The sequence below is a fragment of the Monodon monoceros genome, unplaced genomic scaffold (assembly GCF_005190385.1).
Source record: "Monodon monoceros isolate NGI ecotype Baffin Bay Population unplaced genomic scaffold, NGI_Narwhal_1 Super_Scaffold_2, whole genome shotgun sequence".
NCBI lineage: Eukaryota > Metazoa > Chordata > Mammalia > Artiodactyla > Monodontidae > Monodon > Monodon monoceros.
The window spans coordinates 83368224-83384954 of record NW_021703776.1 but is presented as its reverse complement, the minus strand read 5'-3'; the positions used below and the strand labels follow the sequence as shown (position 1 = coordinate 83384954).

General features: G+C 41.2%; 1 protein-coding gene across 1 annotated transcript; it reads left to right on the top strand.

The window, feature by feature from the left end:
- Positions 1–1120: 1120 nt before the first annotated feature.
- TSGA13 (testis specific 13) lies at positions 1121–16568 on the top strand. Its single transcript, XM_029232951.1, has 8 exons — positions 1121–1202; positions 2134–2308; positions 4695–4773; positions 6645–6716; positions 7605–7811; positions 12315–12454; positions 13025–13152; positions 16299–16568. Exons 2-8 carry the CDS (start codon positions 2286–2288, stop codon positions 16466–16468), a joined length of 819 nt encoding a protein of 272 aa, XP_029088784.1. The 5' UTR covers positions 1121–1202; positions 2134–2285; the 3' UTR covers positions 16469–16568.
- Positions 16569–16731: the final 163 nt, after the last annotated feature.

Here is a 16731-nt window from a genome sequence, read left to right as displayed (position 1 = left end):
GACATGCTTTATTCTATGTTCATGTTTTAGCTTGTGTTGCTCCCTCTTTCTCAAATGCCCATTTCCTCTTCTTTTCACCTGGTTGACTCATACTCATCTTTCCAGGCTCACTTTAGGGATTAGTTCCAAACCTCTCCCTGTCTCTCCTCATCCAGGTTAAGTGCTCTTCCTCTCTACTCCGCTAGCATCCTGAACTTCTCTCTAACATGCCCATTGCAACGTGTTGCATTCCACTCTTTCCTGGTCTGTCTTCTAGGTTACACTGTGAGCTCCTTGAGGTCGAAGACTACATTTAATTTTTATTTGGTTCCCATTACCTACGACAGTGCCTAACATGTCATAGATGTTTGGCAAATATATTGAAATAAACAAATATTGATTTTGAATGCCTAATGTATAAAGCACTGTGGGTGGAACAAACATAATATGTATATAATTCATATTTCACTTTCAAGGAGCTTACTGCCTAGGGAGCAAACAACCTGAATATAAGAAAAGCATACGTAGAATAACAATTTACTATATAATTGCGTGCACAAAAAAACAGTGCCTGCAGGCTAGAATTTGGGATTAGATTGATGTGGAAAGTCTTCTCTGAAGAAGAAAGGCCTAAGTAGTTACGTAAGTAAAGAAGAAGACTCAAATGGTTTGAAGAGGTTGGGGAGAGAGTTTTAAGTTTGGAGAATAAGAGAAATAAATGTTCACTGTGTCTGAGGAAAAGGGTAAAAACATTGGCTAAGGCAGGGGTTGATTACGATACAGTGAAAATATATCCTTACTGTATAGCACAGGGAACTGTATTCAATATCCTGTGATAAACCATAATGGAAAAGAATATGAAAAAAATGTATATATACATGTAAACTGAATCACTTTGCTGTACTGCAGAAATTAACACAACATTGTGAATCAACTATACTTCAATAAATTTTTTTCAAAAAGATACAGTGAAAGGGTCAGTGTGTGTGTATGTTGGGGAGTCATAGGTTAAAAAAACAAACTGGAGCAGATTGTAGCAGATTTTGTTTGAAATCTTTGGACTTTTCAAACTCTGACTCCAACATAGAACACCTCAGCATTCTAGATTGCCCTTTCATCACAAATTCCCTGTGTCTCCTCTAGAATATTTTCAAAATGGACAGTTTCCATGTCAAGGAATTTCCCCTTCTTCCCTGAGCTAAGCTTTCCTAATGTCCTTCAAGGTATTGTACACTCCATCTTTCTATTCTTATTTTAGATGTAGTTTTTGTGTTTGTGTGATGTTTTTCCCCACACTGGGTTGCAGACAAACAGCACAAGCCTTATATCCCCCAATTTGTTGGCTCCTACTTATTTTAGTTTCAATATACACGTGAGCTGGATTCACAATTCCAGAAAAACTAAAGGTGAGAAAAGGGTGAAAAGCTTATTAGTCAATTTCCCTTGAAGGGAAGTTTCAGAGGTTAACTCAGTCTAGTGATAAACTCTAGATAGTCATATTTAGGGTTTGTGTCTAGACACTCAAACTAGACATAAAGCCTGAGCAATCACCTATCAAAACTATTAACATTAATATAGATCTTTCCTCCAAACCCATAGGCTTTATAGGAGCTTGGGCTAATAGGCCTTATCAAAGCTCTCCTTAACTTTCAGGGCCCCCATTATTTGATCTCATCCTACCTCCCCACTTTTATGTCTTACCACTTCAAACAACAACAGCAAAAAAACAAAAACAAAATAACCTTCCAGTCAGGACTAATATCTGGAAAAGTATGATTATATTGAGAGGGGAGGTATACATTAAAGGATGGCTACTCCTCCAAATTTCTCCCGCAACTGACACGTGAATTAATTTTATTTCAGGTCTTTATATAGGTAAATCTCACCACTGTCGTGGAATTAGAACGTCACCTTTAAATCATTTGGTTAACTCTATTTTTACAGATGAGGAAATTGAGGCCCCAAGAAATGAATTGACTTGCCAAATATGTTAGCATGTATTTGTCATTATTGTTTCACATTTAACAATCACTTTCTCTTCCCTCCCCACATTTACCAACTAAACTTAGGTCCTTGAGGGCAAGGATCATCATGTCTTGTGCATTTTCTGCCTTCACAACGGCATCAATAAGTCTCTTCTTGTTTCCCACACAGGATCAAGAATGGGGCTGAGCACAAAGAATGTGCTAAGAAAAGAATGTTTGGATTGAACTGAACCCCTGCAGAACGTGGACTATTTAGAGGCACTGAGTTTGGCCTCTGGGTGAATATTTGCCTTGGGTTGGCCCACTTAGCAGTGAACAGTAATGGGCCAAAGGAGACAGGCCAAGTGTGTAGTCTTGTTTGCCCAACTAAGTTATGAATACCTTCTTATACAGACTCATTTTGTAGTCCATATCACTTTGAACAGTACTAGTCATAGAGTAGACACTCATTAAAAACATTTTAATTGACTTACTGTCCTTGGATCAAAAATCAGATCTTGATCTGTGCTTCATACAGCAACTAGAGTAGCTTTACCAAAAGAAAAACGCCGGGCTGTCAAATATGGATGCTCCTGGGCTGAAGAAGCATTTTTTATGCAGTTCTATGCCTTAACTTGGCCTTGAACAAGAGTATCTGGGATCCTGTGCTGCCTCTTAGATACCAAAGAATCATTTTGAAAAGTGCTACAATAAAGCCTATAATATAGTGTTAATTATTAGATAACTTAAGGTAATAGTACACATCAAAAGGGCACCAACTCTACGATGTTAAGTGGGGGTGAATTTATTTTGGTCTACCCACAATGTGTCACCCTCTCTTCTGGGGACTATTTTTAAGACCTCTGGCCTGAGTTAATGATGCAGCTGGTGGCCAGCAATAGATGGAAGTGAGCCATCCTTGGATGGGATTTGATCCTGGATTTGGGATTATTTATACCATGCTATAGCCCATTGACCTATCAACTACATAGCTTGGCCATTTCTACTTTTCTTGTTTTGGTCTTTACTCTGCCACCCTCATTTTTAAAGGAGAGAGGTTCAGTTGAGGTAGTTCCAGGGTCCTACTTAATTTAAGCTAGTTTAACCTCCAAAGAGAAAGCAGGCTATTTATTTTAAGTAACCCAATCTTACTGATGAGCATCTTTCACTATGTTAGGGCAGTAAATGGGTTTAGTAAGAATTGGTCAAGGAATCCAAAATACTTTGTTACTCAATATTGCAACTTTTGCCCTTTTTCTCCAAAGGGAACTGGTATCTGGGGGAGAGGGAGATGGGAAAGTAAATGAAAGTTTAGATTATGAGAATATTTGCCACTGATGATTGTTTTTATTACCTTAATTCTAGGTAGGGAAACTTAGATGTGGTTAGGTACATGAGGGAACCAGTAATCCAAGCATGGTCATTAAGAATTGGAAATTTAGTTGGGAAGTTCCACTAACTGTATCCCCTCTCATGGAATCATTGGTTAATTATTGGCAAGGGCAGAGCTGTTTCCATGTGGAGAAGAGTATGCAGGTAGACATTCAAAACAGTAGGTGGTCTTTAAGGGTATTATGATTGTCCAGTTGCCCAAAAGGATTTGCCTAAGCAGTCTACTAGACCAGTTCCTTGAGTGGTCTAAAACCCCTATTTTTTTTTTTAATTGAGGTATAGTTGATGTACAATATTATATAAGTTTCAGGTATACAACATGGTGATTCACAATTTTTAAATGTTATATTCCATTTAAAGTTATAGAATATTAGCTATATTCCCTGTGTTGTACAATATATCCTTGTAGCTTATTTATCTTATACATAGTACTTTGTACCTCTTAATCCCCTACTCCTATCTTGCCCCTCCCCCTTCCCACTCCCCACTGGTGACCACTACTTTTTGTTCACTATATCTGTGAGTCTGTTTCTTTTTTGTTATATTTCCTAGTTTGTTTTATTTTTTAGATTCCACATATAAGTGATATCATATAATATTTGTCTTTCTCTGCCTGACTTACTTCACTTAGCATAATACTCTCCAAGACCATACATGTTGTCGCAAATGGCAAAATTTCATTCTTTTTATGGCTGAGTAGTATTCCATTGTACATATATACCACATCTTCTTTATCCATTCGTCTGTTGATGGACCCTCAGGTTGCTTCCATATCTTGGCAATTGTAAATAATGCTGCTATGAATATTAGGGTACATGTATCTTTTTGAATTAGTATCTTCAGGGTTTTTTTGGATATATACCTAGGAGTGGAATTGCTGGGTCTCATGGTAGTTCCATTTTTAGTTATTTTTTTAGGAACCTCCATACTGTTTTCCATAGTGGCTGCACCAATTTACATCCCCACAGTGTATGAGGGCTCCCTTTTTTCCACATCCTCTGCAACAATTGTTATTTGTGTTCTTTTTGATAATAGCCATTCTGACAAGTGTGAGGTGATAGCTTATTGTGGTTTTAATTTGCATTTCTTAAAACCCCTATTTTAGAAGAAATCAACTTATCAGTTGTCACCATGTCTTCAAGAGGTCCCACTTGATTAACTCTTCACACTGAAGAGCCCAGCATGCAGGCTGAATAATGAGTCCTGTTCTTTACTACCCATACATACGCAATTAGTGATCACCCAAACTGGGCTCTTCTAAGTCATGTCCCCAAACTTCATTGAGAGAGGTTGAGAACATGTAGAAGACCAAGACTCTGAGTAAGAAAAAAATAATTCGATATTCTGCCTCTTTTTCAGGTTTCAGTATGGCAAGTCAAAGAATTCAAGAACTAGCCCAGTTAAATCTGAGAAAGAAACAATTGTTGATAGTGATGAGGTAAGAAAGAGCATTAGCAATGTTCACTTATAACCTTTCTTTGGAATTGCTTAGACTACTTTATAAGCTGGGTCTCACAAACTTCCTGTTGAAAAGCAAAAAGGGGTCAAGATTTATATAGAAAGCAACGTTAATTTATCTAATTTTATGAAAGAGAAACAGAGACATAGAAAAGGGAAGAGACAGGGACATATCAGCAAAGAATCAAAACCCAGGGACCAGAAATCTATTTTAGGGGATGAGCGAGTGTTAAACCCTAACTTAAACTTGATTTTGTGGTCACTTCTTGCAACAAAACTCCTTTGGATAGCTTGGTTGCTTCCCAAGGTTTATCATATTCAAGTGAATTTTCCAGGTCAACTTTTATTTCATCAGCCAGAGATAGTACAATTCAACATAAAACTAAAAACATACTCCAATTTGGACATTCTTATGGATTTAGTCAACTACTGGAGACTAATTTGGAAACAAGATGCAATACCTTAGAAAAATTTGGGAGTCAAAACATTTTTCCCAGAGACTTTCCCCAAAAAATTAATTAAAAAAAACAACTATAAAGGAAAAGTCTTCACATCTTCTCCCAAATAAATTTTTCCGAGACGTCTGTGATTCTAAATATATATGTCATATCTGTGAAGCCAGTTTTTCAAATGTATTTTTATTTTGAACAAAGGGACTTCAGTTTTACAGAAGGTAACACAAATGAAATCATTGCATCTTTGGATTTGTCCCCTATTTCATCCCAGCATTCCTAAAAGAATGTATGGCATATCTCTGCTAATCCTCCCCACAGTCCTCCTCCAAGCCCTGGAAATTGCCAACTCCTGGCATTTTCCTCCCCTCATCACACAGTTCTGTCCCACTCTTACTATCTCCCTCTTCTCCATTCACCTTCTTGCCGCATTCACCTGTTCAGTGTGAGTTCCCTTTCTTCTGAATCCCAGCTTACTATATCACCTCCTTGGGGGCATGGCAATCTTTAGAAATGCTCATCCACATACAGGATTGTGCTCTTTATCTGATTCCTGATTAGGCCAAGCCCGAAGGAGATAACTCAGAGCTTTTATCTCCTTGTGTTCTTGTCCCTTTGATTTATCCTTAGATAACCTGGGGCTAAGCTAGAGGCCAGGCAACAGCCCCGGGGGGTCAGCAGAAGGAGATGGAGGAGGTCCAGCAACTCTACCACCAGACATGACACTCAAGCAATCCACCAATCACCAGCACCACCACCAGCAGAAAAACACAAAGTGGTAGACAGAAGGGTTACCAAAATTCAATTACTTTTTGCCACATTTCTGGAAGAATCATATGTCACAGAAATATTCAAAAATGCAGACTGCACCATTGTTTCTCCCTTCTGTGTGCCGCCCCCAGCCCCGAAAGCAGTTATCCCCCAGGCTTCCTTTCACTGACAACCCTTAAGTTATTGCCCTTCTGTAACTTGTTTTTCTCCTTAAAGGTTGTTTTGTTTTTCACCTGATTTTGCATGTTTTGTTTTGTTTTTCATCTGATTTCCCTTCTATAGAGATGGAAAAGGCAGAAGAAAGAGGTGTGAGCTCTAGGGGTGATTTGTCCCGGTCTAAACTTTGATGCTGCCCTTGTCTATTTCACCCCTTCACTTCCTAACAGCTCCTAACATTTCACAAAGCTGGTCCACATTTCCATGTACAAGCTACCCTGTCAGGGTGCCTTAGAACCTAGCTCTCCATGCTATGGCTCTCATTCCAGAAACCCAGGGTGCAGAGCATGGAGTTCTTCTCACTTAATTTAAGTTAGAGACCAGGCTTTAGCCAGACTAAGGTGAGGTAAGGAATGGAATATTGTTTAGAATAGGTACAACTTGAAATACTAATTTTGATTATTGTCTCTAGATTTTTGATGCAGTCGGGCAATCAAAATTTGTTCTAGAGAACCTTCACCATTACACAGTCCATCCAAATTTGGTAGGTGATAAAAGTATTCCCCCAAGATCTCCAACAGCAAGTTTCAGCTGAGGCCCACTGCAGAGTATCCCAAGTGCCTCCAAGTGTCACCAGCTTCTGTGACTGTGCATCCTCCTAGGACAGGGAAGCAGAGCTGTCTCAGGACACTGTTGGGAATGGTGGTGAGGGAGGAGGGCGGGACTGGGAAGAAGGTGGTCCCTGCAGCTGATTTTTTTTTTTTTTTAATTGAGAAAACATATTTCGAATCAGGAAGTGTTTTGTTCTCTCCCTCTCCCTTCCTCTCTCTCTAATCCTCCACCTTCCTCCTACTGATGGAAAAGCAAGTTTAGTGGGCATGCCCCTTCCCCCACTACATCTTAAGTGACATGCTGTCTTTTGTGACTGCTTTTCCTTTTTTTAACTTTGTGCTTATTCTGCATATTAATGTGGTTGTGCCTGTGGAGAAATGTTGGTGGGTAGGAAGATGCAGATAAGGGCTGTGTTGGCCCCCTCAGGGCTCTCTGAACTAGGAGATTTGGTTCCTGGCAGTCTCCCCCCTCTGCCTCAGAGTGAGTTGTAGAGAAGGCCGTTTAGGTTGAACATAGAAACTTCTGCTTGCCCTGTTTTCTTGGGCACAATGTTGGGCACAACTTTTCCACAAGAATGAAGTCATCTCGCTCCTTTTAATGTGGAAACTTTTCCATCTCATTTCCCCAGCCCCTTGGTCTGTTTGCAGGGAAAAGCTCTGAGAGAAGAAAGGGACAGAGAGCTTCAGACATTTTCTATTAAACCCAGCCCCTGTCCGGCTTCTATCCCTACCCCATAGAGGCAAAAGATTAGCCAACTGATTTGTTAATCTGCTCTTGAACTAATCCCTTTGTCTCTCTGGAAATCTTTCTGTCTGCTCAGGCCCAGTACTATGAGCCTTTGAAGCCCACTGCACTGCATAAATTCCTGGCTCGAAACAGGAAAATTCAAAGCTTCACATTGAAAGTAACAGAGTATGATCAGGATAAGACCTTATTGATTATGACCAACAACCCACTTCCCTGCTCAATCGACCATCAAGGAAAGGACATGACATCAAAATACTTTTCCAGTGAGTTACTGCTCAAGGTAATGGCACCTGGGGAAGTTTCCTGGCACCCTGAGTAAGGATCCTGAAGAATTAGGAGTTAGCTTGAAGAAGGGAGCTAACCTAACATGGAGGATGGTACTCAGGACCCAACCTCTTCCTTCTTATTCTTTGCCATATGCTTCACCAAATAGAATCTGAGAGCCTGGGAAATACTCAGAATCAGAGTTGTACAAACTTCAGTCATGAAACTTCATTACACAGAGAAAAGAGGGTCTTAATTCAAAATTGTTCCTCCTTGGTCAAAGATATTTAGTTTGTAATTAACAAAGGGTAAACTAGCCACTGGCTTTCTAGTTGAGTATAAAGTAGCAACAGATAAAACAGGAAATGACGAACAAGGAACAGAAACGAATATCAAATTGGGAAAGGGGTAAAGGGTTATGCTCTATACCCACTGCTCTTGGGTGTCAGAAGGGGAGAACAGAAAATTTACTATCACAACAGCCAGATGTTTGGGACTTTGTTATACACTAGAGAAGTTCAAATTCAATTCAATAAACAATTGCTGGACATACACTCAGCTGAGAACTAAAATATGAAGATGACTACAGGACAGTTTCTATCTTGAAGGAACTTGGAGTCTAACAGGAGAGACAGGTCAATAAATGAGATATAAAAAGTAATTATTATATACCAGGATATATGAATAATAAAAGAATATACAAGATACACTAATATACAGTAGAGAACAGTATCTTTGTTGGAGGAAAGGAATTAATCAAGGAGGTTTTACAGAAGAGGTGACCCCTGTCCAAAAAAAAAAAAAAAAAGAATATTCCAATCAGTGGGAAGGGCAAAGGCATAGAGACATGAGAAATTGAGGTGCATTTAGGGGGATGTAAGAGAGTAAATGGCAGGAGATAAAAGGTAAAATCAAATTTGCATTTTAGAAGAGCTTTTTAGGAAGTTGAGAGAAAGGTGTATTCGTTGTGGAAGAGAAAAAAATCGGTAAGATTAGTTATATTGTTACTACAGTTGTCAAAGTGAGAGATGCTGAAGAATTGAATAAATCAATAACAGAGGAAATGAAGAAAATCAATTAAGAGATATTTAAGCATATGATCTAAAAAAGATCTTGACAGCCTTGAGAGTAGGCCTAATATAACAAGAAGAAATTTAAGTGAAAGTGTAAATTTAAAAAATCTAATTATTACAGAAATTTGATGCTGGGAGTGGAATGATCCAAGACAGACTGTTATAATAAAACGTGGTCAATATGGAATTAGTATTTATCAGCTAGATGGATGGCGGTGAGAGATTCCTTTCCAAACGGATGATAAAATGCTAATATCCAGTGGTATATGCTGACAAAGGAGTTAATTAATTCATTGCCTATGGTTCCTTGGGTCTCAGAATTTGTGCCATTTGGACGTAACCTCAGAGGTTGTCTCTCATGGTAGTGGATAACATACACTGAGAGGAACAAATGTCAAGCCAGGGCTGCCTTGCTCAAGGTAGAGAAGGAAATACAAGACTATCACGTAACCTTGGTGCAAGAAGAGCTTTCTTCCAACAGCTGGCACTTTGTGAGCCTTCCAGGTCACATGTGGGACCTGATCATACTCATGAGTAAATTGTGGTACCAGCCAAATTGTATTAATAGACAGTATTAAGGCTCTGATTGTCAAAGACTGGCAGCATGGTAATTTTATGGGGCTATCTGGAAGAAGTCCAAGAAGATGGAAATGCCCAATATCTAGAATGCCTCTTTAATATTCATGCTGCATCCCTTTCTCTTACTATACAAATGTGATAATCTTTTGTGAGCCTAAGATTATGCACAAAAGAAGCATTCTTTTGCTACACCCAGACATGTGTATAAGAAGAGTGTGGGTACCAGCAATCAAGTTGAAGAATGAACCAGACATGTCTATCACGGTGATTGTTATACTCACAGCCCCTTCTAAGTGACATGGCCCTACCACAGTTTGTGAAGAATAGGATGCCCTGAAAGGTCCTATTTTGAATAACTAGACTCAATTCTCTATGCCTACCTAGGACCAGAGAAGGCCACCTGATCCAGTGAAGCAAAATTCATAGGCTGGTTAGTGACCTGTGGTGTAGATCGGTACCCCCAAATCTAACCAAACAAACAAAACCCAAAAACCAAACCAAAACCCAAACCAACTAACGGGTGTCAAAGTGTTGGCCTCTGTACCACCAGCGCTGAATTAAATCTCGGAGACAGTTTTGGGTGAAGTGGAAAAGAATAGCTTTATTGCTTTGCCAGGCAAAGGGAGACACAGTGGGCTCCTGCCCTGAAAAACTACGTTCCAAACCTGGGAGGATTTGATGAGGAGTTTTACAGTAATGGTTCAAAGGTTACTGATAAGATTAGGGTGTGTGCAGGGCCTGCACTCCTTTAATCTCAGGTGGTCTAGAGGAGCTTCTCTGGTTAATCTCGCCTCAGGCGGTTTCTTGCCTGCTCCTCCCTTGATTAGCGACTGTTCGAATCTTTCCCTTTGGAACTCAAGGAAGGTCATGGAGGCTGGAGGCTGGAGTCTGTTCCCTATGAACAAGAAATGGGGGACAGAAAGGCTTCTGTGCCCAGGAGCCCCACAGGGTCCTGCTCGGTTTTGTAACTTATCAACAACCAAAATCCCTGAGCTAATCATATTCTTGCTCCCAGGCATCTGAATTGGGAAAGGAAAAGATTGAGGCTGTGGGAATAAAACCTGAAAGGGCATGTAGAGGAAGGCCATAAAAACGTCAAACCATGAGGAAGAAGGTAGGGGCAGCTTGCAGTAGAAATGAATAAGCAGAAGCTGTGGGTAGAAAAAAGATATGCAGGGTAAAGGTAAGGAATGAACACTAGAGACAGAAGGAAGCAGACAGGAAGAAAGTAGGAAGCATGTTAATGACATGATGCTAAATGATATGAGACAAGATAGACAAACTCATGCAGTAGTGGTCCTAGATAGTGCTGCCTTGGATTCCAGATAAGATTTTTATTTTTGTTTTTCTGCTCTAAGGTCTAGCTCTGCTAAGGTTTCTGCTCTTTTGTGGCCAGATTATTAGCTGTGTCTTAGGTCCTAGGCACACATGCTGCTACCGTAAAACCCCTATTAATTGAGGTAACTTAAATGAATTCCTGTTCCTCAAAACTGGAAGACTTTAAAGAGAATGAGCACAGAATTGAAAAGACTTGGTTCAGGCAGCAAGCAGTTTTTAAAAAGAGGTTTGAAAATTCTGAGCAAAAACGTTCAGTATGGGTCAATTAATTAGTTTGGTTATTCATTCATTGTCATTCTTTTATTCATTCAACAAATATTTATTGAGCACTTACTATGTACCAGGCAACATTATGGGGTAGTAAGGATCTATCAGTGACTAAGTCAAAGTTTAATTCCAGTGAGGTAGAAGACCGTAAGCAAGCCAACAATCGCACGGATAATGTATAATGTGTTAAGTGCCCCAAAAGCAGGATAAGGGAATGGAGGGTGATGGGTGTGAGTGGTGAATTTAGATAGTGTAGTTAGGGAAGGCTCTCAGAAGCAGCAATGACACTTGAATAGAGACTTTAATAGGATGTGTCCTGCAGTTGCTACAGCTAGCATATTGTTTTCATTTCAGATTGCCATACATTATATAGATATAATTATAAACATAATGTGTAAATATAAGTTGTAACTTTCTCAAATGAGTGAAAATGAGAGAAATCAGGAGAACAGTGAACCCAAAGCCATGTCATATGAAAAAAAAAAGTTCAAAATGTTGGCAATGTTGAGCCTGGAAGAGAGAGGGCGCTCAGGGGGAACGTGATAGATTTCTTCAAATTCTTTAAGGATTCTGTGGAAGAGACACTAGATTTATTCCGTTTGGACTGTAGGGTAGAAGTTACAGGGGATAGCAATCAGCTGATCAAAGATTAAGTAGCCTGGGTTTTTAGATATAGGAAGATGGACCACTTGACAGTGTTACTATGGAGGGAATAAGAGTGTCAGATGAATGGTTAGACTTGATGGTCTTTAAGATCCTTTCTGGAAGTCTTTGATTCTATGACTTTAATAATGACGAAATTATTATCTCACAAAACATCCCATTCTGTGGCCTTTTCACTGCAGACGGAGAATGGGATGTGAATGAGACAGCCATCTCCAAGAAAGGTGGGTAGAATCCCATGGATCTATTTCCCAATTTATTACCAAATGTTTGGTTTCCTAAGCAATTCACTAGTTGAATCCTTCTCAAAACCTGGGAAATTTTTCTTCCGTTTACTACAAACGGCTAGTGGGCAAGCTTAATTGATTACTTAGGAAACTGACCTAACTTTGGACAAATCGTCTGGCTGTGAATCGAACAGGTATTAGCCCACCCAGGGAACTGTTTTCTCTTCTTTGGGTTTCTGCATCCCTACTTCCCTCTTCGGCAGGTTTTGCTGCATGATTTTAGGGGAACGGGAGCTTAGCCCAGGAGCTTAGGTCAGGAAGTCCAGGAGACTCAGCTAACTCCCTCACTTACTCTTCTTCCCTTTGCTGCAGGAAAGTCATCAGCACAAGCCCACTGAGAACTTCTTCCTACCTCTGATGTATCAGAAAAAAAAGTTAAGATCTGGGCTGAAACCAGTCTTCCCTGTGACACTGTTGGAGGACCCTAAATCCAAGAGAGAACAATGGTTTAGGTGAAGTCCTGGCTCTTTCTTACCTTTTCCTTATTCTTGTCACTATCTCTTTTCAATATGATTTAACAAACACTTTTCGGTTGTACGGAATGTGGACAACTGTATAATAATAGGACAGCTTCCCTACATGATCCCCAACCACACTTCTACCTTAGCAACAGAGAAACAGTAATGCAAAACTAAAGTTTTTCACAAGAATGATTTTCAAGAGTGAAGAAAAGTATTCAAAGGTCCATGCTTTGAGGAAGCAACAAAAAAAAATTTCCCTCGGTGCCTGTTAAGGGTTGTGATATAGGAACAATTTGCTATGTATGAGATTTGATTTGAAACTGGTTATAGGAGCAGCTAATATCTTGTTTGGAGAGGAGAGAGGAGATTCTGGAGTTCCTTCATAGGTTTACAATGCTAGGTTCTAGAAGCATCCCTTCCACTGAACAATACTCCCACTCTGTACCAATGAACACCCTCAAATCCTACTGTCCTTTCTTCTCCCCCAGAATCTGAGAATGCAGTGAGTGGTTCCATTAATCCCTCACCTTAGGATCTACTAAATGAACTTTCTTTGTTAAGGTTTTCCACGGACAAGGATTTCAAGAGTGAAGGGAAGTATTCAAAGGTCTGTGCTTTGAGAAAACAGAAAAAAATGTACCCTCAGCTCAACTTTGCTCCAGTCTGTAAAAGAGATCTGAGGAGTGACAGTAAGGTCCTCTCTATCAAAACAATGGTTTATGGGATGGAGATGTGGGCAGGAGGGACAAACTACGGGGACGAGAGATAAGGGCAAGTCTCTCTTGGAGGTTCTGGAGACTAGCTTTCCTTTTAGCATGGAAGCCAAGAACTGATAGAGGCCCAAGTGGTGCTAGGCTTTCCACCCTGTTTCAATCCTCACATTTCAAGAAAGCTCTAGCATAGTGTTTTCCAAACTACATCACCTACCACTTTACTAGTTTTGGTCAATGAGTTATTTGCCCTGTTATTTACTTAATGCTTTTCTTTCAAATTATTTTTTTGTCCTAATTAATACTATATCATTGACATCATGGGTTTGATATACTAATCACATGGGTTTTTTTCTCTTATACATTTCTCTCAAACATTTAATCAAATTCATAATAATTACATTTTAAAAATTAATTTATTTTGGCTGTGTAGGGTCTTCGCTGCTGAGTGCGGGCTTTCACTAGTTGCGGCGAGTGGGGGCTACTCTTCGTCGCGGTGTGAGGGCTTCTCCTTGTGGTGGCTTCTCTTGTCACGGAGCATGGGCTCTAGGCGTGCGGGCTTCAGTAGTTGTGGCACGAGGGCTCAGTAGTTGTGGCTTGCGGGCTCTAGAGCACAGGCTCAGTAGTTGTGGCGCACGGGCTTAGCTGCTCCGCAGCATGTGGGATCTTCCCAGACCAGGGATCGAACCCATGTCCCCTGCATTGGCAGGCGGATTCTCAACCATTGCGCCACCAGGGAAGTCCCATAATAATTAAAATTTAAAATGTTTATCTATGTATCACCTAAAACTACCCAGTGGTATGCATATCACACTTCGAGGAAAACTGTTCTAGAAGGGCCAAAGGATAAGCTATGCGTCTCAGAGGTCCATGAGTCTCTTTGGGGTTGAGGCAGGACATGGCGTGGAAGAGGTTGGGGATAAGGTTGTAAGGAAGGGGTACAACAAAAATGCTCCTCACAAATTGTCATTCATTTAGCAACATTTACGGGGCACTTAGTCGTGTTGGATATTTATCAACCACCAATAATAATAGCACTTTCCATATGTAAGACAGATGGATGGGCCAGGTCATGAAGGGCTTTGTGTATTTGTATAAATAAGGGCTTAGGTTTTATCCAGCAGGCGGTTGGGACCCACTGAAAAATTTCAGAGCACTGAACACACATTTGTGTATTAGAAGTATAATCGATGGCTCCCCAGACTTCACCAGCCTATGGCTCCAAGATAATGTTCATTTCTCCCACGGGACTGCTCTCCTCGAGCAGTTTCTGGAACTCCCTAAGGTATGCTTCTCTGTTCTACAAGGCCATCCTAGCGATTGCCAGCCCTCCTCAGCTCAAAGAGTCACAGTTCCAGAGGTATGAGGTCATATCGTACCATCCCTTACCTGGCTTCTTCAAGTGTCTCTGCTCCTTCTGTACCTATCTGCCGCACCACCTGACATCCCTCCTGCCTCTCTTAACTCCCCATATACAGCTAAAACCAAGCTGTGATATTAAATAACACTTCATAGATGTGAAGAAAAATTAAAGGATGGCAGAGAGTCATTTATCTTGCTTTAAAAGGGGACACTCTTAGGCTCAGCCTCAACCCCCCCTCAGTCCCTTCATACTTCCCAACAGGCCCCCAGCACATTATCCATTCTTGGGAGTCTCTTGGCTTACCAGCACTGTCTCTGCCTAGGCTCCTAATACCCTTGGCCCAAGGAAGGGGAAAAGGTAGCTCCTTCCCCTAAGCCTGTTTATTTTCAGCCCCCAGAATAAATCAGTAGGAACATCTATTTCCTTCAAGGGAAACTCCACATGGAAAGCAAGCTTTGAGCTTTATAAGCCAGATAAGGCAAACATAAAATAGTACATTTAGTCAGAGCTAAATCTTAAATGATACCATACGCAGGATATCAGCAGTTCAGCTTAAATCCATATTGGAAGGAAGAATTTCTCCAGTCTAGAATCTAATCTGGATTAGAATTTCTCTGATTTTTCAAGGGCATGATTCTGTTAAGGTATCTCAGTTTACATTTCTAAACAGAACACTTAACATCTCAGTCTGCAGCATTTATTAGAATTATGGTGACTTTACAGTTTCCCTCAAGAAAAATGAGTGGATATTTACTTATGTATCTAAAGGGCCCATTATTGTGCTTTTCCTAAACAAAGACAATCCACTGTGAAGTTGAAACAGTGTCTCTACTTCAAGTAAAAGAGAACCTAGCAACTCCTCCTTCCATCAATAATTTTCCATGTTTACCAGGCATCCAAATAAAGAAAGATTACACAGAGAATTGCTTGCTTGGTAAAAGATTACCAGGCCATGAAGGCTGGTTAGGAGGCTGTCCAAGAAACAAACAGATAGGACCTGAATTAAGGTGACAGCAGTAGGAATAAGAAAACAAATTTTTTTTTTTTTTTTTTTGCGGTACGCGGGCCTCTCACCGTTGTGGCCTCTCCCGTTGCGGAGCACAGGCTCCGGACGCACAGGCTCAGCGGCCATGACTCACGGGCCCAGCCGCTTCGCGGCATGTGGGATCTTCCCGGACCGGGGCACGAACCTGTGTCCCCTGCATCGGCAGGCGGACTCTCAACCACTGCGCCACCAGGGAAGCCCAAGAAAACAAATTTAAGGGATATTTACAAGGCATAATACTTCAAAATGGGGGGGGGGAGGGATGGGAGCAAGAAGAGCCCACAACGGAGGGGTCCAAGAAGGGCAGAAGTTGAAAGAGAATCTGGAAAAAGTGATGACAGTGAAGCCAAAGGTAGAAACAGTTTCTTAGTTACACTCTCGGACAGGAGAACTGAAAAGGCTAAGAGGAATATGAATACGCAAGTGAAAGTTCCTTCACTTAGTTAAGCGTTATGTAAGCGTCAAAATGGCCACAGATGGAATCGTTTGAAAGGGGTGGGATTAAATAGGGAAGACCCTAAACTGGTGGGTGTTGATGAAGGGAAGAATTATAAAGAAGGTTGGAATGATAGTCCGTGGTCCAAAACCTATCCTCCTGCTCAGAGTAAAGAGCAGCTTTCTCGGCCCTCCAAGCGGGTCTCTTTTTACGTCTCACATTAAGTGTCCTAAACCCTCTGGAAATCCACATTCACGAAGGTGCCCTGTGCTTTGTTGCAGTCTCCAAGAAGTCAGGGAGCGACCTGCCAACTTCCCAGATGATTTGGGAACCATTAACCCTTTCATCACTCCTGGAGGAGAAGCCCACCAGAACCGCGCCAGGAGAGAGCGCGTTCCGCAACGGAAGGGCCCAGCAGTGGATTATAAAAAACGCCAGTGTCATTAAATGAAAACAAGCCCTACATGCCCCTCGCCTCATCTCCAGAGACTGAGCGGCCTGGAGAAGTCGCCATTTAGGGCATGCCTACCAAATAAAATCTCATTCTGCCCTCTCCGGGCGTGGGCTGCCGGGTCGCTTGCAGGGTGGGCAGTGGTGAGCCCCCTGCTGCGACCTGTCACCGTAGGGGCGGGGACGCGGCCCAGGGGAGCCCACCCTTGGCCCCGCCTCCGCCCGGCTTGGGGAGGAGGAGAGGGCGTGGCCACGTCCCCTGGG

Excerpts from the sequence above, each read along its gene's own strand:
- TSGA13 (XM_029232951.1), top strand. The coding sequence starts at position 2,286 with ATGGGCCAAAGGAGACAGGCCAA. Across the intron at positions 4,774-6,644 it reads CAATTGTTGATAGTGATGAG|ATTTTTGATGCAGTCGGGCA; the intron begins GTAAGAAAGAGC and ends TATTGTCTCTAG. Across the intron at positions 7,812-12,314 it reads CCAGTGAGTTACTGCTCAAG|GAAAGTCATCAGCACAAGCC; the intron begins GTAATGGCACCT and ends CCTTTGCTGCAG.